The sequence below is a fragment of the Ciconia boyciana genome, chromosome 4 (assembly GCF_034638445.1).
Source record: "Ciconia boyciana chromosome 4, ASM3463844v1, whole genome shotgun sequence".
NCBI classification, from domain to species: Eukaryota; Metazoa; Chordata; class Aves; order Ciconiiformes; family Ciconiidae; genus Ciconia; species Ciconia boyciana.
Window position 1 is genome coordinate 84,834,268 of NC_132937.1, and position 22,013 is coordinate 84,856,280.

Here is a 22,013-nt window from a genome sequence, read left to right on the forward strand (position 1 = left end):
TGCTTCTAGTAAATCTCCTTAGAATGTTTTTTAGAAGTGATGATTACAGTATTAAAGCTTCTTCAAGTTTGAATCCAGAGCCATTTCTCTAACCTAAAGGATCCTCTTTAGGTCAAAACCAGTTGTGGAACATCTCAGCCTCAAAATAGTTTAGACTCATAATTAACTTGTTCCTATGAGGTTTTTTGCCATAAAACATATTGGAGGTGGTGAAAAAAATGAAAGTCTTCCTTAGGTTAATATGAATTTTGGTGATCTGACTTACCCAGATGCAGGGCTAAAAGTAATTAGGTAGTAGTAATGGCTCCACCTTAAGTATCTGCAGTATGCCTGCTTTGTACTGTGGATGTAAGTGAGACTGCAGAAATGAGGAGTACTCAGTCATGGAGTACATTCCCTCCTTCCTGGGAGGAGGAAGGATGAGAAGGGGAGAAAAATTATTGTCCAGCTTTGCCATGTGTTATTTCTACATGTTTTTTTTTTTTCTTGGCTATATATGCATTCTGCCAATGTTTTAATCCATATTCCTTATTTGTAACTAGCACTTGGTAGTTGAATAGCTGGTTAGAGGATCATATCAGTGTTATTTTGGACTTCTAGCATCCTTTCAGGCCATAAACTGGGTAGATGTGTTCAGAGAGCTCACATTAATCACCTGGAATGACTTAAGTTCCTTCTCTGTTGTGGTATGTTCTAGGAACAGGCATCTGCAGACAGGGGTAGAAATGTCTCAGTATTTACCATGAATGGGGAGGGCTGTATTGGTCCCTGCCCTCCTCTTAGGGTGAAAAAAGTCCCTCTGCTAATGGGACTCGTAAAGCCTCATAAATTGCAGTGGTTCAGCTCATGTTTTATGGCATATTAAACTAAACAGGGCTTGGTTTTGTTTCTGGTTTTCTTAAAAGCCAGGCTGTCTGTAAGCAATTTGGTAGCTGCTGTACAAGCAACTTAATCAACCTTGTCCCTTGTTGGGGGAAGACCTCTGTCTTTGTTACTTTGAAGAAAAAAATTATTAAAGAGTTCTTGCTGATATGTTTTATAAGTATTGTTTTGAAGCACATTAAGTCCATACCTTTGCTTTTTTTGAAGTTGTGTGATACTACTTACGTCCTTTGCAGCTTCCACCAGAAGTGCATGGTTTGGAAGGGAATAGAAACAGGATAATTCTAAATCTGTGCTTGCACTCATCTTGCATGTGAACAGTGCATGCAGATGGAGGGGTAATGTGGTGCACACGTTTGTTTTCTGCATACATATAGAAGCCCTGCCATGCAGCAGACCTGGGAAAGTGATGTCCTTGATGGTTGCCCATACATTTGTAAATTATCAAAATAGAATGTTAGTAGGCATATTTATATTATCACAGGATCCAGCAGCTCTTGGCAATAGCTCTGAAAACTTAAAACACTTCAAGGTAGCCTTTGGGTGCATAAATAATTGTCATTATGGATTTGAGTGAAAATTAAGCCATACACAGCAGCTAATTCTTTTTTTTTTTTTTTTTTAAAGTCTCCATCACAACAGCTCTAGCAGGGCTATATGAACTAGCAAACTGGAAGTTGTTAATCTGTAGCTGTCAGAAGAGGTTTGCTTTCAGGTGAGAATGGACATACGATCTGAGCTGCGTAGCCCTTTCAGTCTTCAGTGCCCCTCTCTTGAAGGGGAAGGCAAGTGTGTTACCCATGTGTATGTAGGTTATTTTTCCTCATTTGTCCGAGTGCTACAAAATTACATTTTTCCTGTGCTTTGTAATCAGTATCCAAAACCAATGAGGAGCACAGAGGGTTTTCATAAGGAACTCCACATAGAATTGGGTACTAGAGAGTAACTGGGATGATTTGAAACCTTAACATTTAAGCCTCTGATGTTTATGACAGTAAGACTGAAAATCAGGATTTTTTTTTTTTAACTTGTGTTTGGGTGAAAGAGTAAACATAAAGCACTTTTTTTTTTTTCCTTTTTTTTGGTAGCCTTTCCTCTGCCCAGTTCCACCTTCTCAGGTCACCTTTTACTGTGGTTGAAAACTGGTACAAATTATGTAGACTACATATACGTTATTCTTGATTGACCTATATTGCAGAAAAGCTAAAGAACCAACTTTTGGAAGTCCTTCCAGAAGTAAACAGCTAATCAAAGCTTTTTGAAGTTGATATCTTCAACATATAACTGGCACAGTAATAGTAAAGATGAGAAGTGCTTCATCCAGTTGTTTTTAAGTGCTAGTTTGTGATTTTTCCCAGTCTTGTCCATTCTTCCTCAATCTGACATTTTAATTCTACTGAAAGTATATAATGTTTGCATGGTGACTTGGCTCATCAGATGGCATTTCTGAATTAAAAGACCAGTTCTGTTGGTTATTTGTGTTTTTTTTTCCCAACTACTCAAAGACTTTAACTTCTGACCTTTTTTGTATTGATTACATTATTGTCAGATATTAGGGTTAATCTTTGATATGCTAAAATGATTAAGCTAAAAGTGAACAGTTTGATGTGAGTACTTACTGAATGGTGGTATTGTAAAAATAGCACTTTTGGGAGTTGTTAGTCTTTTCTGTTCAATTCTTTTTATAGATTTACAATGAACCCAGTATCACAGTAGCATGGCAGGCAGCAGTGTGGGAGGGTGGGGTTAGAATAACTGCCAGATTGGAGATTGAATTTTATGTAAAAGTGTAAAATTCTTCTTTGTGTGTCTGACGTACCTTATTAGTATAGATGCTGAGCCTGTTAAATACAGGCACCTTTTAGACATCTGCTAGAAGGACAGCATAAGCAAGCAGAGGGTTCAAATCACCTGCACTGGAATTTTCAAAACTTTTATGCAAAGCAAGCTTCTTTATTTGCACGAGGTCAGGCTGATTCCATTGTAACTGGAGTTTCCATTTCTGACTTAGTGAAGTGACCATGTATCATGTAGCGGACACAAAAATTGAAAAATTTGTAGCGGAAAAATTGATAGTAAGGATTAGCCGAACCTACCAAAACAGTGTGGTAGGACTCTGGTTAATTTCTAAATTGGCAGTAGTTGCACTTATTTCTATTCATTTCTGTTATAAGGCTGTTGTTTTTGTGGTGTTGATGCTGCAAAACACAGGGGTATATAGAATGATTATAACCTTGATAAAATATGTTTTACCAATAAATTTGACTACAGACTCTTCTAACAGCCTGTATCTTAGATTTTTGAACCTTCTAGAAAGGAAAATGTGAAGTTAGTTTATATTGATATCTCAGAATATTTTTTATCCTATATTCGTGAAACAAATAGATTTTTAACTGTTTGTAATAATTGTAATGTGTGTAGCTGTATCACCTTCATTAGGAATGGTAGGAAAACGTTTACATGCTTTTTTTTTTACCATTGTATCCATTTTATTTTGTTCCTCTCTCACTTAGAAACACTGCTTTTCTCAGGACTGTAGTTGCTGTCTGTATGCAACTACCTGACTAGTTGCTTCATGTATTTTTTTTTTAATAGTGTTTTCTGTACTGACAGCTTGTACCATTCATATTGCTCCTTTTCTGCCTGTCAGCATTCAAATGTGGATAACAGGCATAATTTCCTTTCCCTTTTCCCCTGCTTTCTTTGGTACGTTCACATGTTAGAAATTACAGATGTCTTTTGTCTTTTCTCAATTCTTTGCTTAAGTCTTCTAGCAGCACAAATCCAGATAGCATTTCCTAATTTTACCCCTCTTCTGGTATTACTTCATCTGATTATTTTACAAATCCCTTTACTGTTTTCATTAGCTACCACCTATCCAAGCCCTTTGTGTTTAACTTAAGATTTCTAGGTCTTCCTTAGTTGATGGTATCTTGAATTCTCTAGCATTAGTTAGGATAACTTCTGCTTCATAGTTCTTGATCAAAACCTATTTTTATTAAATCAGTATCTCTGCTTCAGTGCTTCTGCTTATCAAAGGCATATATAATTCTTCAAATGTAATGTTCTCTTAGATTTCTAAATACTCCCACCTCCCTCTGAGTAATTTCCAGCAGCTTCCTCCTTACTGCTCTTTCTCAGTTGCCAGATGGTTTCCCGTTTGTCAGTGTTCATTGCAAAGATTATCAGCCCCAAAGCTGCTTCCTGTTCTCCATTGGTATGACTGACCTTCCCATCCATGGCAGAACTTCCTTTCTGTTCTCATCTTATTCTCTCCTCCTTCAGTTCTGCTATCTTTGCAGCTAAGCAATTCTAAATTTTCATTTAAGTTAACCCAGTGTATTTTGCAACCTACACTGCCACCATCAAGACTTAATTTCTTGAAATGTGCAGATCTTCCTCCAACTCTTGCTGTCTTTCCTCAATACTGATGATTTTTCTAGGATAATATTGACAGAACATAGGAGTGTGGGTTTTGTTCTTGCCTTGTTGGCTTTCCTTCATTCTGCTCTGCACTGGCAAAAGAAGGTACTTTTCTCATCCCTTCCTTTCTTCTAGCTTAAGTATTTAATCTAGTGACACTTTATCTTCTGATTTCTCTTGGCCTACTCTCATCTCCTCTATTACCCATCTTTCAAAACTTTGTTTTAATCTTGGGATATCTTCTACATTTTTATCTTCTCATACTGTTCAGTTTCTGTCCCTCTATCATCATTTTGGCTTCACAGTGGTGTTCTTCTCTGGTTCAATTTTGTGTATTGGTTTCACAGAAGCTTACTTCTTTTCTCTACATTTGATTTCTACTGATTATCTACAGACATGTGGTCATATCTTGCCCAAATGGTGAAAACTTGCAAATCTATGCTCTTTTGGAATAGAAGGAGAGGTCCTAATTCTCTGATATATTCTGGTGACTGTTAAGCTTGAGTGTACAAGTCTTGTCTTGACTTTCATCCATTTCAAATACTATAGCATGCTTTTCTTTGTCCTTGATAAACATAACAATCTTTCCCCATTAAGTTCCATCTGAAATCCTCCCGAACAACTCTTTTCTCAGCTATTTGAACTGCTTTGTCCTGATTGTTTGACAAGTCAGCATGCTATCTGTTGTTGTCAGGCTGAAAATAAGTATGTCGTTTTCAGAGCTTTTCTTTGCCTGGTGTCCTGTCATCCCACTCACTCTTGAAATGTGTACTTTTACCTCCTGTTACTCAAAGATGCCTCTTTCTTTTTGATTGTTGGTTGAGTTTGTTCCATGTGTCTGGTTAGGCTTGGTTGATTGTCCTGGAAACACTTGTAGAGGTAATTAGTCTCTGTTTTATCTGTCCGAAAAACTCAATTTGGCATAAATTTTAATATGTGCATGCAGAATCATAAGTCAGGCTCCCGATATACTGAAAATACTTGAGGTTTGTGCTGCCTATTATTCTTATTATAGGTTTCTTACTCCTTTACTTAATCTGTTTTACATCTAGTTTGTTAATTACTTGATAGGGACTAGATACTTTTGTTTTGTTTTTACAGTTCCTCAGTGAACTGATGTCTGGTCTCAAAAAGTGAGGGTCTTCAGTGCTTGAATAATGCAAATTAGTGCATTAGAATTTGTACCTGCAACTTGCATATGCAGTTGTAGTATTATGTATGTATTTGTTATGGTAATGTAGTGGGTAGTATTTTTAGTGTATCACATGTTTGAGGCTTTCTAAGCACATTAGTGTGTGATTACATACGCAGGAACAGATGTAGCCTGCATCAAATTTGGTCATGATCACGTTGGCATGGGAACACTGAATGTCTATCCTTTTCTTCCTCCTTCTATTCCACCAGCTAAATTTGTGCTTTTGCATAGAACTATTTAATAATGAATTGTATTCCAGTGATGACACTTGGAAAATATTTAACTGAACTTTTTGTTAAATACCCTGTGAGAGAGGGCTGACTTATGCATTAAATATTTCATCTAGATCCCGAAGTTCTGACTTTGGGCATTGCCAGCAGTAAGTTTAAGTGTATGCAACCCCTTTTGGCAGAGCCTGTTTCTTGTGTGTTACGTTTGCACTGAGAGTGCTCCAGGAAAGGAAGTTTACTGAACTCCCAGTGGTTTATGAGGGTTGCATGGCAGCAATGATGAAGGTGATAAAGGGGAACCAAGTTGCCCATTTGATCAAGATACTGGCACACTTGAAAGGAAGATCAAATCCAAACGTCTGCCCAGTGGAATATATTCAACAATGTTTGCTTTACACGATCTAAATTTCAAGCCCTGCACTGAAGATGGAATGTTATTGTTAGTACATGTGATACAGTGAGCAAGGGCAATTAAAGAACTAAAAAGTGCAGGGGAGGACAGAGGGGTAGCTACGGCATCTGTTGTCTCAATTTGTCTAGGTAATTATTCTTTCCTGCAAGAATAATTCCTACAAAATTAAGGTGTAGTTTATATAGCTGGACATACAGTGTGCAGTATGGTTTTCTGAAACTGCAGTTACAGAAGTATTTACATTTGAAGGATGTCTGTTGAGATACTCTTTATAAAGAGGTGATACTTCAAAAAAGGGGGAGGGGGGGGAAGTGTGCTAATGTCTTTTCCTAGCATCATTCATAGGACCGTATCTAACAATTGCAGTACATTCTTTGAGCAGTAGGTTTGCTATTCACTGTGGAAGTACTACGGGAAGAACAACTATAGTCTCAGATTCACAAATAAAATATAACTTATGGGATTCATGTTCTTTTTAGGCTACTAATAAACTTTTTGCAGGCAGTTGTTTTTGAATAATAATACTGTTTGTTCCGCTCAACAGGAATTTCTGGTGTATATTGAACAGAGATAGCAACTGTATCTAAAGTCTAACAAGTCAAAAATGTGAATTGTTTTAATTTGTTATCATAGTTGTATCAACAGCCTTGTCACTACTGCTTTTAAGTTTCATTTTATACTTTATGACAGGTTGGGAGGGGTGGTTTTGCCCCCCCCCCTTTTTTTCCCCCTCTCTCCCCTGAAAAGGTAATCTTACTCTCAAACCTTCCCTCTTTGCAAATATTCACACTTCTGTAGTTTGCTAATTCTGTGCACTGTGATAAAATTATATACTCTAATGAATGATCACTAACAGGAAAACAGATGCAAATATCTCTGCATCCATCACCCTGTTATTTAGGACAGTGAGGAGGTAATTACAAGTTTATTTGCATTGCTCTCTGAAATCAAGCTACACAAATCTCCAATACATTCTGTACAGTATAGCTGCCAGCTCGGCTACAGTTCAGTAGTTTAGATCAGAAATTAATTGGAGCACTTGGGAAAATTTGTAACTTCAACCATTTTTGAAGTAATAAAACGCAACTTATTTCTGTTAATTTTATAAAGCTGTTTGTGGTAATTACACACTGTGGGTATGTCACTTTTCTAGTGCTTCTTCACAAATAAAAATATTCTTACTGTATCAAATATCAACTAATCAAGTCTTGCCACTTACTAAATAATTTAAAACTATTTACAAGATATGGTTATTTATTCAGGTAACTTCCTTGTAAGTTTTTTTTGTGTGCTTCAATGTCATTATGTTTATTAAACTAAATTTTTGCCTTTGTACTCCTTATCTCAATCAACAATGAGTAGATGCAGCCAGAGATCAGCCTGTCACAGCTTTTGTTGGTTCTGCGTATGAAAGTAATTAATGCTGACTAACTGAACATGTGCTCATTTACATCTGAAACTGTACTTTACCATATCAAACTTCAGATTCCTCAATATAATTTGGGTAACACTTTCTCTGGCTACTTTTTCTTTGAATATTGCAGCCTTCAGCTTTGCGGTCAGTCCACAGCAGTTTCTCTCTGCCACTCCTTCCGCCTCCCTCTTTTCCCCTGCTCCAGCGTGGGTCCTTTCCATGGGCTCCCTTCAGAGCATATCCACAGGGAACAGGCCTGCAGCTCCCTCTCTACCAAAACCTTGTCACATGAACCCAACACAGCGTATGATCCTTCTGTTAATGTTTCTGTTCTTAAAGATTATGCTTCACGGTAGTAGAAGAGAAGGATTTGATATTACAAGCTTTTTGTTTTCAAATCTATACTGTTGCTTTGTGCAGGGAAAGAACTGTACAAGTGACCAGTAGCTGCAGTTAACCAGCTGTGTTAGAATAATGCGGTGGTCTGGATTTGCCTTAGCAGGATGATGCCTCTGGGTCTATCTCAGCAACAGCTTTGTGAATCAGTGCCAAAATTTGTACTGAATTTTTTTTATTTTTTCACATCAAGTAAAAAGTAGAAGTTACCTTCTTTAGTGATTTATTCTCTTTGTTTCACCTGGAAATAATTTCTTGTGAATACTTCGTGTTAATAGTGAAATTAGTTGCATTAACCCAAGTTACAGACGAGAAATAGGTGCTTTACTTTCGTGAAGAAAACTCACAACTTTTTTAGGGAAACAGTAATGGATGTCATTTATTTTAAAGGGATGTGGCATTTCTAGCTATGCTAATTGCTGCTGCCGTTTCAAATACGTACTTTATTTCCTGGGCTTCAGTTTCTAATTTGCTTGGATATTTTTGCTGGGTTTAGAAGTATTGTTCTGAAGTCTTTTCTCTGTACAATCCTCTGCTTTGTTTTCTTGTTATACCTTGAGCTAGAATTAAGGTACGACCTTTTGCTACTATTCTGGGACAGTAACTTTAGAAATTCCTTCCCCTCCCCACCTCCTGCTTGGGTTTAGGATGCGTTTGGAGATTTTTTTCTCTACTAGAAGGAGTGGAAGTTTACTTTTGTCTCTTGTGGTGACACTTCAAGAATTCTTGATCAGTTTCCTGGCTTCTATTTCAGTTTTGTCCCCCTTCTCTCCAAAACAAGCACTTTGAAGAAATACTGGCTTTTAGAATGTATGTGTTAACATCCTAAATTATAGCAAAAAAGTTACAAATAATGCAATACAGATATTATAGAAAACAACTGTTTACTTGAAGTTTTACAGACTTAGCAGGGGGGAAGAAGGAATCTTGTTATTGAAATTAAGGTTTTAAGATGTTTAGAGATGTTAATGGGTGGCTAGCTTGTGTTACATAAAAGGCATCTTAAGACTCAGTAAAACTTCTATAAAAGTCTGTTAGAATTACTGCAGTTTCGCTGGCTGCATTTCTGTACAAGTCCTACATGCTGCTTGAGAGAGGATTAGACTTCTTTGGCTGGCTGTATGTGTTATGTAGAGGAGAAGTGGTTTAGCCTAGGATTATGGCTTCTAGGTATTGCTAAGTACTGCTGTCTAGGTTTCTCTGCAGTTAATTGCTTAAAGCAGCTGGGTATAACTTAACCAAATGATTGCTGCGGCTCTTCTGTAGAAAGAATATTAATTTTCTTTGTAAGAAAACTGTATATTGGTTTTCTTACTTTTTTCCATGGTGCTCAATAAGCCATAAAATGTTTTTGGTAAGTTTTATGTTGTATGAGCAGTAGATAGGAAGAGACTACTGAATACAGTGTAAAGGAAAAAAGTGTCCTTCAGTAGAATGTGGAGACCTGTGTTTTAGTGCATAAGAATCTGTTGTTGTTGGGTTGGTTGGGGGTTTTTTTTGGTTGTTTTTTTTGGTGTGTGGAGGAGAGGTTTGCAATAAACTCTTTTCATCGAGGAAACCATTAAATATTTGAGGGAATTGGTATGGAGGTCCACTAACAAAGCAAAAACTTGCCAAGATAATGGCTCTGCTCTTTATTTCTTGACAGGATTGTATCTTTGGCTGCCATTGCATTCATTTTCAAAACTATTCTGCTCATGTTACCAAATATGACTGTTAGCATATTAGTTACAAGAGTCAGGTTTTTAAATGTTGAGATTGGCTGAAAACCATTTTTCTGGAAAAACCTGTTAGTACTCTAATAGTACAGAAAGGAAGTAGTTCTCCTTTTATTACTAGCTTATGTTCTGTATTTGTTTTAATTTAAGCACAGTACATGAGAAAGGAGAAGGAAATTGAAATAATAGAAGACACAATAAAAACAACCCATTATTACCCATTATTTCTTTTTATTCTAGTTTATTAAATGTTGCAGGCCAGCTCCACTCATGACAGTAATAAGAAACTTGGTAGCATGTACTAGGGTCCTGGTACAGACAAACTCACCTCTGTTTTATTTACATGTTTATGCTGTAAAAGCTAATGTTATTTGAAGGCATTAGTAATGATGGTTTTTCACTGGGGAACTTACCAGAGTTTTTGCTAACAGTGTCTTTTATATACAGGTTTTCCTGGATTAAAAAGGGTTATTTAATAAGCTGTATCTATGACCTTTTTCCCTAGTAAATGGTAAAATATTTAGTTGTAAAATTACAGGTTTCAAAACCTTAAAAATATTTCTCATTATTTGATCTTTCGACCAAAGATAATTTGTTTATACAATTGATCTATTTTAAAAAATCCAGATTGTATTAGAGACTAACTGTAATTTATCTACAAAAAAGTAGAGTATCTAATATGAAAACATTGTTTTTTCTCTTGCTATATATCTCTTATGCTTCAGTCCTGATCCTAAGGGACTATTTCTGAGTATGGAGATGATAGAGGGTTGTTACCTTTATTTTTATTCTTTTTATTACCTTATGGGAATTATGGGGATCAGTATTCCTACAATCTTCCAAGTGCGGGAGTATTGAGAGAGGCAAAGGGACATGCTTATGACCAAGGTGAAATAGTAAAAATGATGAGAAAAACCTGAGAAGTTCCCATTAACCTGATGGTTTTCCACAGATAATAAATTAGCATCTGTTCTATAATATTAGTACTGTTTGCTACTAAATGTCAATGTTGGATTTTTAAAATTTGAACACTTGCCTTTTGCACTGGCAAAGTTTAATAGATCCCTGTTGAATTAAAACCACTTAGAGAGTTTGAGAGAAACTGAGTATAAATGTGTCATAAAAACGTTTATGATACAAAAAGTGGATTATAATGAGGTAAGATAGTGTTTAAATTACACATCTCAAGAGCATGCATCCCAGAAATAATGAAATGCTACTTGTCTTAAGTACGATCATGAGAAAGTATAAATCTGCTACGACAAAGTGGTTGGATACAATTCAGGCACAAATGAAAGATCTGAATAGTTCTGCTTAGCGGAGATTGTTGTCAGACTAAATGGATTATATAGGCCTGCAGTGCCTGCTGCATACCAAAACTAAGGCTGAACAGTGGTTTGTATGAGAAGCAAGTATTGCAAGTATTTCTCTTACACAGTTCAAGACCATAGTTACACCTTAAAACATATCTTTTAAATTGCATCATCTTTTTCAGCTTTACATTAGCTGTTGGTCATGGAAAGATGGGTAACAGATAAGAAATTTCATACTGATGTATTTATAGAAAGAGAAAGTTATTATCTTCAGATTGATCTAATTTTTAATTGCAATAAAATGCTACCTGGATTGAAGTGCAATACTGCAACTGTAAATGATACAAATTGATTTTTCTTGGCAATTCCAGCATTTTCTGAAGTCTACAAACTGCTAATGAAAACTCAAAGCTAGTAATATATACAAATACAGCAGGTACAGCGCCAAGAATGAAAGTTCATAGGAAAATGATGTGTTATTAAGTGCATGTGTGAGAACACTGGAAATATCATCATATCTGTATAGAGCATATTCCTTCAGCGTAGTTCCATTACTTGAAATCATTACATTTAAGAGTAAGATCAACTAAAGACCAGTGTTAGCATTTAATATTCATCACCCCCTCCCGCCCCCCCCCAGCATAGTTGGAGACGTTAGGGATAGAAAGGTCAAGATGCCACTGTTACTCCCCTACAAAAGTGAGATCAGCTGCATGTAGGCATGGTATTAATACCATGTACAGGAGAGTCTGTAGAATTTTCATTTGGTCTGTGTTAACATGGCAACTTAACTTATTACCATTAGAAATCTTGTGAGGTTTTGTCCCTGTTTAGTTTGAATCTTTATTGCTGCAGATATTACTTCTTTTCTTGTCCTCTGTGGTCATGGAGAATAGGTTATTTCCTTCCTCTTGTGGTTTTGGAGACTATTAAGTAAGTTTCTCTTTGGCCTTCTTTTCTCTAAAACTTACAACCTCAGTTTATTCAGTTTCTCTGTGAAGACTTTTATCCATCCTGCTGTTCTTGTCAGTAGACCTTCTCCAGCTAGTTCACACCTATACGTTTGTGGTTTTGAAATTTTTTAATTTTTTTTTTTGCATAAGAAAGGACACTGCATTTTAACTTCAGTAGAGTACTTTTTGAGGTGGCCTATATTCCAATGTAAGAGCTGACTCGTTTGTTGCTGCTGATTGTGTTGCCCACATTATTGCATTGAAAATGCAATGTGAAATTCAATTTTTGAGCTTTTACTTATTCCTGATTTTATTTATTACTAATTTTTCCTCTGGTATGGTGGTTCATGGATTTATTTTTTTTTGCCCTGTGGTTTTAATTTTTAATGTGCTTATTTTTTACCTAGTTTTTGTGGTACTCACTTAGACTTGTGCTATACTTTTATGACAGTCTTTAGTATCTTAATGAGCCTCTGTTGTATCTATATTCATGTTTGCTTATCCTTCTTATATTTCATATGGTTTATGACATCAGTGAAGTGTTCAGGATTTGGCAAAAGTTCTCGTTGCGTTTCTTTTTCATCCTTTGCATTTTGTCCCCTTAATTTGTACTTCTTTCTTCTGTGGAAATAGTAACTTTTTTTTTTGTCCTTTCATACTTATTCTTAGTATTGCCCACCAATTCTGTGAACAACTTTTGTGTTTAAAATTCTGTTGTCTTTGTTTGGAAAGCTTGTTGGAGAGTGTCCGCTAGTTTTTAGCAAACTAAAAATGGTTAGAAAAGAAAATTCCAAGCCATCTGATCCTTCATATGCCTCCACTTTATTCTTTTTCTCCTTAGTTATTACTTGGAGACCCACAGAGAATAGATCTTGTTCTGCCTTGCGGGCTTCAGGGGCTGACACCTCTTTCTACTTGAGTGTATTTTTCAAGCAAGCTCTTTTTCTATTAACGTCCAACATGTATGAATTTAAAGTCCTTTCAGTTCCCACCAAGTGTCACTTCTATCACTTAAATCACGTTTTTATAATTATATTGCTTAATACTCACTTTAAAGTAATTCACAAACCTAAATCATGCCTTACGGGCAACCAAGCCATGTTCATTATCAGGCCCTTTCAGGTAATATCAAGTAAAAACTGTTATAAACTGTTACAGTTGTAGTATTTCCAAAAGGAAAAACTAAGCTGTATTCTTCCTCCCCGCCCCACAATGACAATTAAGAACTCAAACGATTGCCTTGGCTAGGGTGGAATGTTAGAGCTGCACATCTTTTTTCCTTCTTACCTATTTATGAGCGAATTGTGTATATTCATAACTTCATCAGAGATTCCCTATAAGAGATTCTTTTGAGATTTTTACTTAAGGATTTAGATTCATGGCTTCGAAGTCCTAATCATAACAAATCTACAGAAGGCTTTTGATAACTGCTGTTAATAGTGCATGAATAAGTGTGACAAAATAAATTAAGGATTTGCTTAATTGATTGTCTTCATGGCTATTAAGTTAACATAGAACAATTTCGTATTTTAAATTCTTTACCTGGTCCACTTCTTTAATGAGAAAAGTTGTTTGTGAAGTAGCATGCAAAACAAATTAATTCTAAAGCCTACTAAGTCTGGTAATACACTGAAGTACAGTACCTAAATTAAGAAGTAAGTTCTCATTGTCACTCAGTTGGGAGTTTATATCATTCTTTTGCAGTGTCTTTGAGAAAGGCCAAGGAGGAACAGACTAGGAGATCTTTTTCATATGTAGCAATGTTATCTTTCTTTTTTGCCCTGACTGACACAGGGTTGTGAAGTCTTTAAAAGTCAGCCTGTGATCTGTAGGAAGAAAAGTACTTGTTTAGAAATTCAGCTTCTCAGTCTCCACTTGCAGTTTGGTGGCTTCAAAGAGTCTGCCATCAGCATGTCTGTTCTGACTGAAATGGAAGGTAAAATTAAAGTTCCTGTTAATCCTCTGAAGTTAGTCATGCTTCACACTAAGAAAGGCTTCTACAAAAGAGTTATGTAAAGATCTAGGACTATGATGTGGAATAAGATGTAACTTAAAATAGTCTCCAACACTGACCAGCAACTACACTGCTCTTCACCCTCTTCTTCCCTTCCCAGTTTAGCCTCTTGGGCTTACTGCTGTGCCCCTTTACCATGCCCAGCCTTGACATTGTGTTTGACATGTCTGCTGGTATTGGGCCACAGTCACATTCAAGTATTTGCAGATAAAGTTGAAGTTTCAAAGATGGCAGGAAACGTCTGTGTTCTGAACACTGGGGAGAAGAGATACAATTGAAGGAGAAACTTCTTTCACTGAATTGTTCCTGAATCCAGGTTGTTATAAACTAGTGGGCAAAGTAATTTGCAGAGATTTCATAAACAAAGCTTTGTTGTGAGGCATGTGGTCCAGCTATCTTGTCTACAGCAACTGCTGCCCCCAGCACACATATCCCCCCTCATTCTGCATCTGCCCTGCCAAAGCTACATGTCTTGATAACAGGCATGTTGTGCTTGGCCATGTTCGAAGTCACAAATGCTGTGAAACTGTGTACTACTATATGCCACAAGATGGCAAGAAAAGTGGCCAGCTGCTGTGTGAAATTCTTCCATCATCATAATCAACTGTTCCTTCGGTAGCTTGGACTCACTTATTCTGGTGTGACTGCTCGTGCTTGTACTCGTAGCTTGTCCTTGTGCTTATCCAAACGTGGCCTTCTGCTCCTAACTTACCTCTGTGTTTCTGTTGGGTTTAATTTCCCCACATATACAAGTCTAGCTGGACTACAGAATTGTGTTTCTGAATTTAAATAAAAGCAGCTTGAATTTAAAAGAAACAAACAAAAACCACCCCAAAGGATAAAGAGCTCACAGAAGAGTGGCTACAAGCCTGGTGAGACTTACACAATTCCTCTCTTAGCTTTTAGCAATTTGGAGGACTTGGGATCCAAGACGTGTCTTGCGAAGAAGTTGCTTATCTACCTCCCAGTGCAGTGATCTAGTGCGTGGCCTGAAATTTCTGTCCAGTCATTCTAAATAAGGTAGTCTGGACTGCCAGCTGACCTGGTACTGAGTTTTTGACTCCACCATTTTTTTGCAGGGGAAATTTAGGCAGGGATAAAAAGCAAAAATACATTTTCTTGGGTAGCACAGGACTGAGCAAGGAGCTTCTGCTGTGGCTCTGAGAAGAGTTTCAAAACTGTCATATATCCTTTAATATTTCATGAGTCATCATGAATACAAACATCAGTCTTAATGAAATTGTCTCCTGTATTTTTCATAAGCCATACTGTTTGTCTCAAATCACTCTTGTGCTTAAACAATGGAATAAATTATTGGTATTCAAAAAAATCAATATTAACATTGTTTGAATGTGTTTTTATAGTAGGATTATATCCACTTACTTTTAGAAGTAAAGCTCTGTGAAGATGAAAACTAATTTAGTCCTTTTACTTATATGCTGTAGTAAGCTTAAGCATAGAAGTGAAAGCTTATATGGAAAATAAAGTTGTACTGTAGGGTTTGGATCAGGTTTTCAAAACAGCTCTATTTCAACATTATATTGAAATGGCTAATTTTTCACAATTGTTTCCTATAAGTTTCCTTTAAAAATATCTGACTCTTGTAGAGAAAATCCTGCCCTATAGGAGTATATCAGAAGCAGTGGGTGATTAAATACACTGTATTACAGTGCTTACCCAAAGCAAGCACGTCAGAAGCATATTCTTGCTAAGTGGCTGTGAAAAGTGATATTGTTGATATATAGTTGCCTTTTGAATGCCATATCAATTTGTTCAGTTAGCAGATTCATTTTTATTTACCAGATACAAATTCAGTCTTTTACTGAGATTTTTCATTTCTTTCAGAGATCTAATTACATGCAGCTGAAGGATGTACATAAAAACTGTTTTGGAGGACAAATTCTTAATGGTGGTAGTATGCGAGTAGCAAATGTCTAATTGTATTATGTATCAGCAACAGCTAACAGGAAGCAAAGTCTTAAAACCCAGCAAATACAAAACCTGCAGTGGAATTAACAGGATGTACCTGTATAGGAATACATACAAAAGTTTTTTGAACTTGTTTTATACAAACTATATCGCTTTCTAAGCGAATAGTTAGGTGTTTATATTTAGCTCATTCCTCCTGTGCAGTTCTAAGGAAGGAAGAACAAGCGTGTTTTATGAATGGAAGACACAGGTTTTAATAAAGCTACTAATGTGGACTGTGGCTGTCAGTGTGAACCATAACCTCGAAGGGATTGCGCAGCATATATTTCTGAGAACCTGTTCCTATGAAACCAAAGAGTACTACATAGCTCTCTGCATGTTCTCAGTGTCACTCTAGAATTAAGTCTGTGGATAGTAAACCCTTTGAAGATAGCAGCAACTCCTCCTAGTTTGTAAAGTGTTATGAGTTCTTATGGCAGTGTAGGTATAATCAGCCCTCAAATCCTAGCTTAAATTTGTGGGACAAATTTACAAAATTTGTTTGAACCACCCTCCTGCCTTTGCTTTTGCATATGAACTGTTGTAAACTGAAATGACTGGAATTCTTGGATGAGTATGCATTGAAAACCACTGTTTACTACTGAATGTATGTCGAAGATTAAGACTTCAGTTGTAGTGTTCATAATATGAACTTGTAGTGCTTCATAATAATTTTGGTTTTGGATTATTTTTAAGAATTCATTATTTTATTATTTTTTAAATCATCTAAGAGATGATAATGATTTAAAAGCTCTGCTATCCTAGAATTATGGTACTTTGCTCTTCAAGGAGTTGTTTCTCAAGACAAACATCTGAAAATAATGACCAATTTTCTAGATGTAAACCTTGAGTGCTAGGTAGCCTGTAGTGAGATATCCCCTTGCTTTTGATTTTGTGTAGCATGATTCTTGGTTAAACTAAAGTGATACTGGTATAAATTACCATAATGTAAGTAAGGTTTAAAAAAATAGTGGGCAGAGAAGTTTCCATGTACTTCTATTTGCCGCAGACTTACCTTACAGATTTCCTGTCTCTATTTACACTTGTTTTAGTGTTTCTTTTGGAAGGAAAGATCATTACTCTTTTTTTTAGTAAATAATGTTGACAGTAATGAACCATGTAGTGTTGGATCAGTCTGGACTGTTTGCTTGGGGGGGCAAGGATGGTGAAATATTGGAATACTAGCTGGGCTTATTGCTACACTGAATTCAGTTCCTCTTTCATTTCAGATATTTCCCATATGGTCCTATGTGAGTCTTAAACTCAGGATCTCAGTGTCTTAGGCACTGCAATTCTGCCTGAACCTAACACTGATAAAATTGTATTTTCACATATATCCCCAGAGAGTGATAATGGAGTGCACAGATTTGAAGTACGCCTAGTATATATCAACTCAAAACCCATTATTAAGAATTTCTTTCTTCCATAACCTTCCCCCCCTCCTCTTAAGAAAGGAGATTCTTGCTTGATTTTTGGAGGAGTGGTGTAGGTGCCCATCTCCTGGGACTTAAAAGCTGTGGGGTCACAGTGGCATTAGGAGTTTCTCTGTGTGAACTTACATATCTACATCCTGCTTGTGTCTGTGTCAATGCTCTTGGACCTAGTGGTTCTTGATAGGTAGCATGAAGAGCCCACTTTGTGTGCTGACTATTGTTAACCTTGTTCTGATACACCTTATTTTCTCTGATAAGCTGTACTGGCTTCCCTTTCCACTTCAGGGCACAAATAGTCACATGCTATTTCAACTACATATTGCTCTTCTCCTCCTACCACATCAGTTACTCTTTATAACCTCTGAGGTATTATGCAGAATTAATTTCTTATTCTTTGTCACATGCTTCAAACAGGCAGCCCTTGCTTTGTATTTCTTCCTGCTTACTGATTGAGGAGATTCTGAAGGCTACATGATGATACTGCTGAAATTGATTCAAGACAACTAATGCAGTCTTTGTTACAAGGCCAGCTTTTTCTCAGATTCTCCCTCACCAGCCTGCTCGACTAGGTGGTTTTTGAGGCTTCCAATACTACTAAAGTGACAATGCCTTTTGTAGATTTTTATAAACTAACTTACAGTGGTGTCCTGCAAAAACTTCAGTAATTTCTGTGTACATTAAGTGAACACTTAATAGACAGTAGTTATTCCTCTGATGCCATTGCCAAATGTAGAAGCCAACAGGAAGGAAGAAGACAATGTACAAGTTTGCTGACTGTAACTGTAGAAGTAGTAATTAAAAGAAAAAAAAAAAAGATAAATTGAGATGGTAAAACTTTCCAAAATGTCCTGTTGATGTGGATCATGAATTGCTGATGTTTTTTATATATACATGGTTCAAAATGGCATGATTGTAGTATTTTTGTGTCAAGTGCTTGAACAAATTTTGCTAGAATACGTATGTTAAATTTTGGTAAACAATTAAAAACTTCTTTGGTTCAAATAGACATTAGAGACTTAATGATTAAAGCATCAGAAAATATTCCTGATATATTGCTTTATCAAGCTTTCGTTGATTACTTTTGTGGATGGTTTTTCCTTCCTCTTTAAGGAGCTGAGGGAGAACCAACAACTTTTGAGGTGCTGGAAAGAGAAAGTGGTACCTGAGTAATGGACTTCTTTTGAAACTTAAGTAAAATTTGGAGAAGATGAGTGGGAGTTAGTAACTTGGAATATCTGGAAGTATGTATTTGTCATGAAAACTTTTAATAATTATTGTCATTTTGTGTGTCTGTGCATTGAAGGTATCCTGAATTAGCAACTGTGTGCAGAAATCCCAATACTTTAATTTTGTATCCTGGAGCTGAAGCAACCAATTTGGAAGAAGTTGCTGTGATGTCTTCTAGTCCATCTGTTATGATCATCATCGACGGAACGTGGAGTCAGGCTAAAGATATATTTTACAAAAATTCTCTTTTCCGGCTTCCCAAGCAGGTGAGTTATAACATGTAAAAGAAGAATTTTAAGTGTGTCTAATAGACGCTTGCTTTCTGATCAGCCAGAAGGGAGTGTTTTTGTGAGGATGAAAATCATGGAAATCTTTTTTTCCTTCTCAGCTGTAACCAGCTGACAAGATAAGGAATACTTGAACAATTAAATACAACAACCTGTAAGATTGTGAGAAAGATGACTGTAAATATTGAGTGTTTTCACTTTGTCACTTGAAATTTGTTTTTTTTTGTTTTGAGTTAATGCATCTAACTTCATAGTGAATCATTATTTTGCAAAATTGAAAACTGATTTGTGTAGAAAACTTTTGCCTGTTGCCTAAGATGTTAGAACATACACAATGAAATAAGCATTTTTTTTTTTTCTCCCTGCATAAGTATTTTGCATTGCAGTAATAGGAAAGCTGAAAGTAGAATTTTGTAGCCTCTTATGAAAGTGTCACATCCTTTCCCGCCTATTTGGTCTCCATCATATTAAAAACTTTCTGACTTTTGGCAAATGTTCCTTAGAATTTAAGGAGAACAAATACTGGCCACATGTAGTTTGGGGGTTTTGTTAGGTTTTTTGGTTGTGCGTTTTTTTTTTTTTTTTCCTTAGGAACCTCAGCACCCACCCTCCTGAACTGCCAATAAGGCTTAAGCTGTGGTTATACAATTATTACAGCTGTCCCTGCCCTAATGAAAATACCCTAGCTTGTAATACAATGTTAAAAACATTAGTGGACTTAGGTTCCTGTTACTGCATTGTGAATGGTATGACGCTACTTTTCAAGTATTTTTTTAGTGGATAATTGAGTGTGGCTTTGGCACAGGAGTCTTGAATGTAAGTTTTGAAGGTAAAACTTAATCTCGTGTGACTCAGTTGCTGTTATTGAGTATGTTTTTCTCCTGTTATTAGATTGAACTAACATGTCATATAAACACACCAGGCAGCATTTCTTTATGTACTACAATGGTGTGTCTGAGTTAGATGCTCAAATTACAGATTTTCTAGGAAAGGCTCTAATTTTGCACACTGCACTTTCGGATCTGCATTGTGCATCATTCATAACCAACTTCTTCTAAATCCGGAAGTTGGGAAATGCTACGGGTTGAATTCTTTATAAGTCTTTGAAAAGAAACTTAACATTTTGTTTTTGTGGTTTCGTCTCATGCTTGTCAGTGGAGCATGGAAAAACTGGTCAAACCATTAAATTTCTTCTGTGGCTGGAACTTGTCTATAATACCATAAGTTTGAATTTGTTTGGAATTCAAATTGCTGTCTAAAGTTTAGCACTGCCATTGCTTTAGGTTTCCTCTTGTGTTGTTTCTTACAATGAGATTCTTGATTTTGCTCCTGACCAATTCCCCTATGGCCATACTGGTAGGGAGCTGCAGTGCAGCAGAGCACACAGCTCTTGGAGGGGTGAGAGGCCTCTGGCCCTTTTGAACTGTCAAATGCAATGAACACAGCTCTTGGGTAAGCAGCTGTCTTAACTCCAGTCTTTGTTCTAGTTTATAGTTTGCAGTTCCTCGTTTATTGTGCTTTTTTTAAACTTCTGGGGACTGCAGGCTTTTGGTGTGAATTCACAAATATGTAAGTGTTCTGAAATATTTGTTTCCATTAGCTAGCTTGATTTGGCTGTCCAAAATCACATATAGGAGTGGTTTTGCTACAGGTCAAAATGGAGCAGAATTTTGTCCTGATCACTTGGGTTCTTGTAGATGGCATGATGCCTGTAAGATATTTCTACCCATATATTGTTATAATAGCGTGTTTTAGAGGGAAGTTTTTCAACATGTATAAAAAATACTGCCTAGTGGGTGGTATAAACAAGGGTTTTGTTTCTATTTCCTAAGTATTTCCGTAAGACTAGGATTATTTGTCCAGGTGTAATTTGTTGACAAAGCTGCCATTTCCATTCAGGGTCATTACTGAAAGTATATTGTAGAAAAAGTATTAATAACAACAGTTTTACTAATGGAAAAAATTATCTTCATCATTGGATCACCTTTTGATCAGTGAAAAGATTACTACCACTTCCAGAGGGGAGAGGAGGTCGCAATTTGCAAACTTCAAAGCCAAGGCCTTATGACTATGATGTTAGAATAGTTTAAATGGAGTACTGTTAGTCAACATGCTGCTAATTCAAAAGAAGAGCTACTTTGTCTTACACGTAATTTGCTTTAGGGCATGAAATCTGTTTTATATCAAATCTGGGAGTTGCTTTTAGGATCTTACTGTACTATAGCAATTAGGTTATATTGGTGCAAGTGAAACGGAAGAGTAGCTTCTAGGTTTTAGTCAAATTATTTTGGCCTTCAGAGGAAGATGGTGAAACAGATGGAATTTACATCTAGGAACTTATGGGATTCATTTCAATGTATTTCAATTTAACTGCAGCTTTATGAATAGATTTTATGGAATTTATTTCACTGCAATCCACTTCAAATTCTGTGGAACATTTGTCATATGCTGAGGTGCCTGACCACGGATACATGACTTGCCTTTAAGTGAGAAAGCGTTTCCATTCATAATCTCATTAGTTGGGCTCTACCAAATTTAGCAGCAAAAGTAAAAAATCACAGATTCTGTAAACTGGCTATTCTCAATTGTAGAGTGTATTCCTGAGTTAGAAAAAGCAGAAGAAAATACTTTTTCTTTATCTATTCATTTGGAGGAAGGGGTAGGTAAAGGTAAAGGAAAAAAATTGGTTGTTATTCTTTTCTGTTCCTTTTAAAACCTGCAAAAATAGTTTTAGCTTTCTTAGCCAAAGCCTCTAATTATTCTTGTTGCTTTGCAGCTTCCCCCCCCCCCCCCCTTTTTTTTGTCTGGGGGAAACAGATTAATATCTTCAAAGAAAAGATCCAATGGTTGCAGATAAACTCCAGCCCTCTATTGCACAACAGCCCTTTTCAATTAATTTGTACTGTGATTAGTGTCCCTTTCTTGAAAATTAACTTGGGGAGTAGCTAGGTCTTCTAGATGGCCTTCCTTTTTGCTCCCCTTCTTTTACATACTTGCTGCTGACAGAACTTCCTTGCAGTGTGTACATGTAAGACAGGTAATCTCTGCAAAATCGGGAACAAACAGAAGTGTACTGCACGTTTTCTAAAGGTGTTTTTTTGTCCAGTCATTTTAAAACTGACTTAAGTTATTTACTTCTGTTGTGTGT

The 22,013-nt window shown here is 36.4% G+C and overlaps 1 protein-coding gene across 3 annotated transcripts in view; it reads left to right on the forward strand.

Annotated features, from left to right (window-relative positions):
* The window catches only part of DTWD2 (DTW domain containing 2), a 96,695-nt gene that overhangs the window by 38,649 nt on the left and 36,033 nt on the right, over nucleotides 1-22,013 (forward strand). For all 3 annotated transcript variants that reach the window (XM_072860453.1, XM_072860452.1, XM_072860454.1), the window contains one exon: nucleotides 18,655-18,844. In XM_072860453.1, coding sequence (XP_072716554.1) covers nucleotides 18,655-18,844 — 190 coding nt within the window. The remainder of the gene's footprint in view (nucleotides 1-18,654; nucleotides 18,845-22,013) is intronic.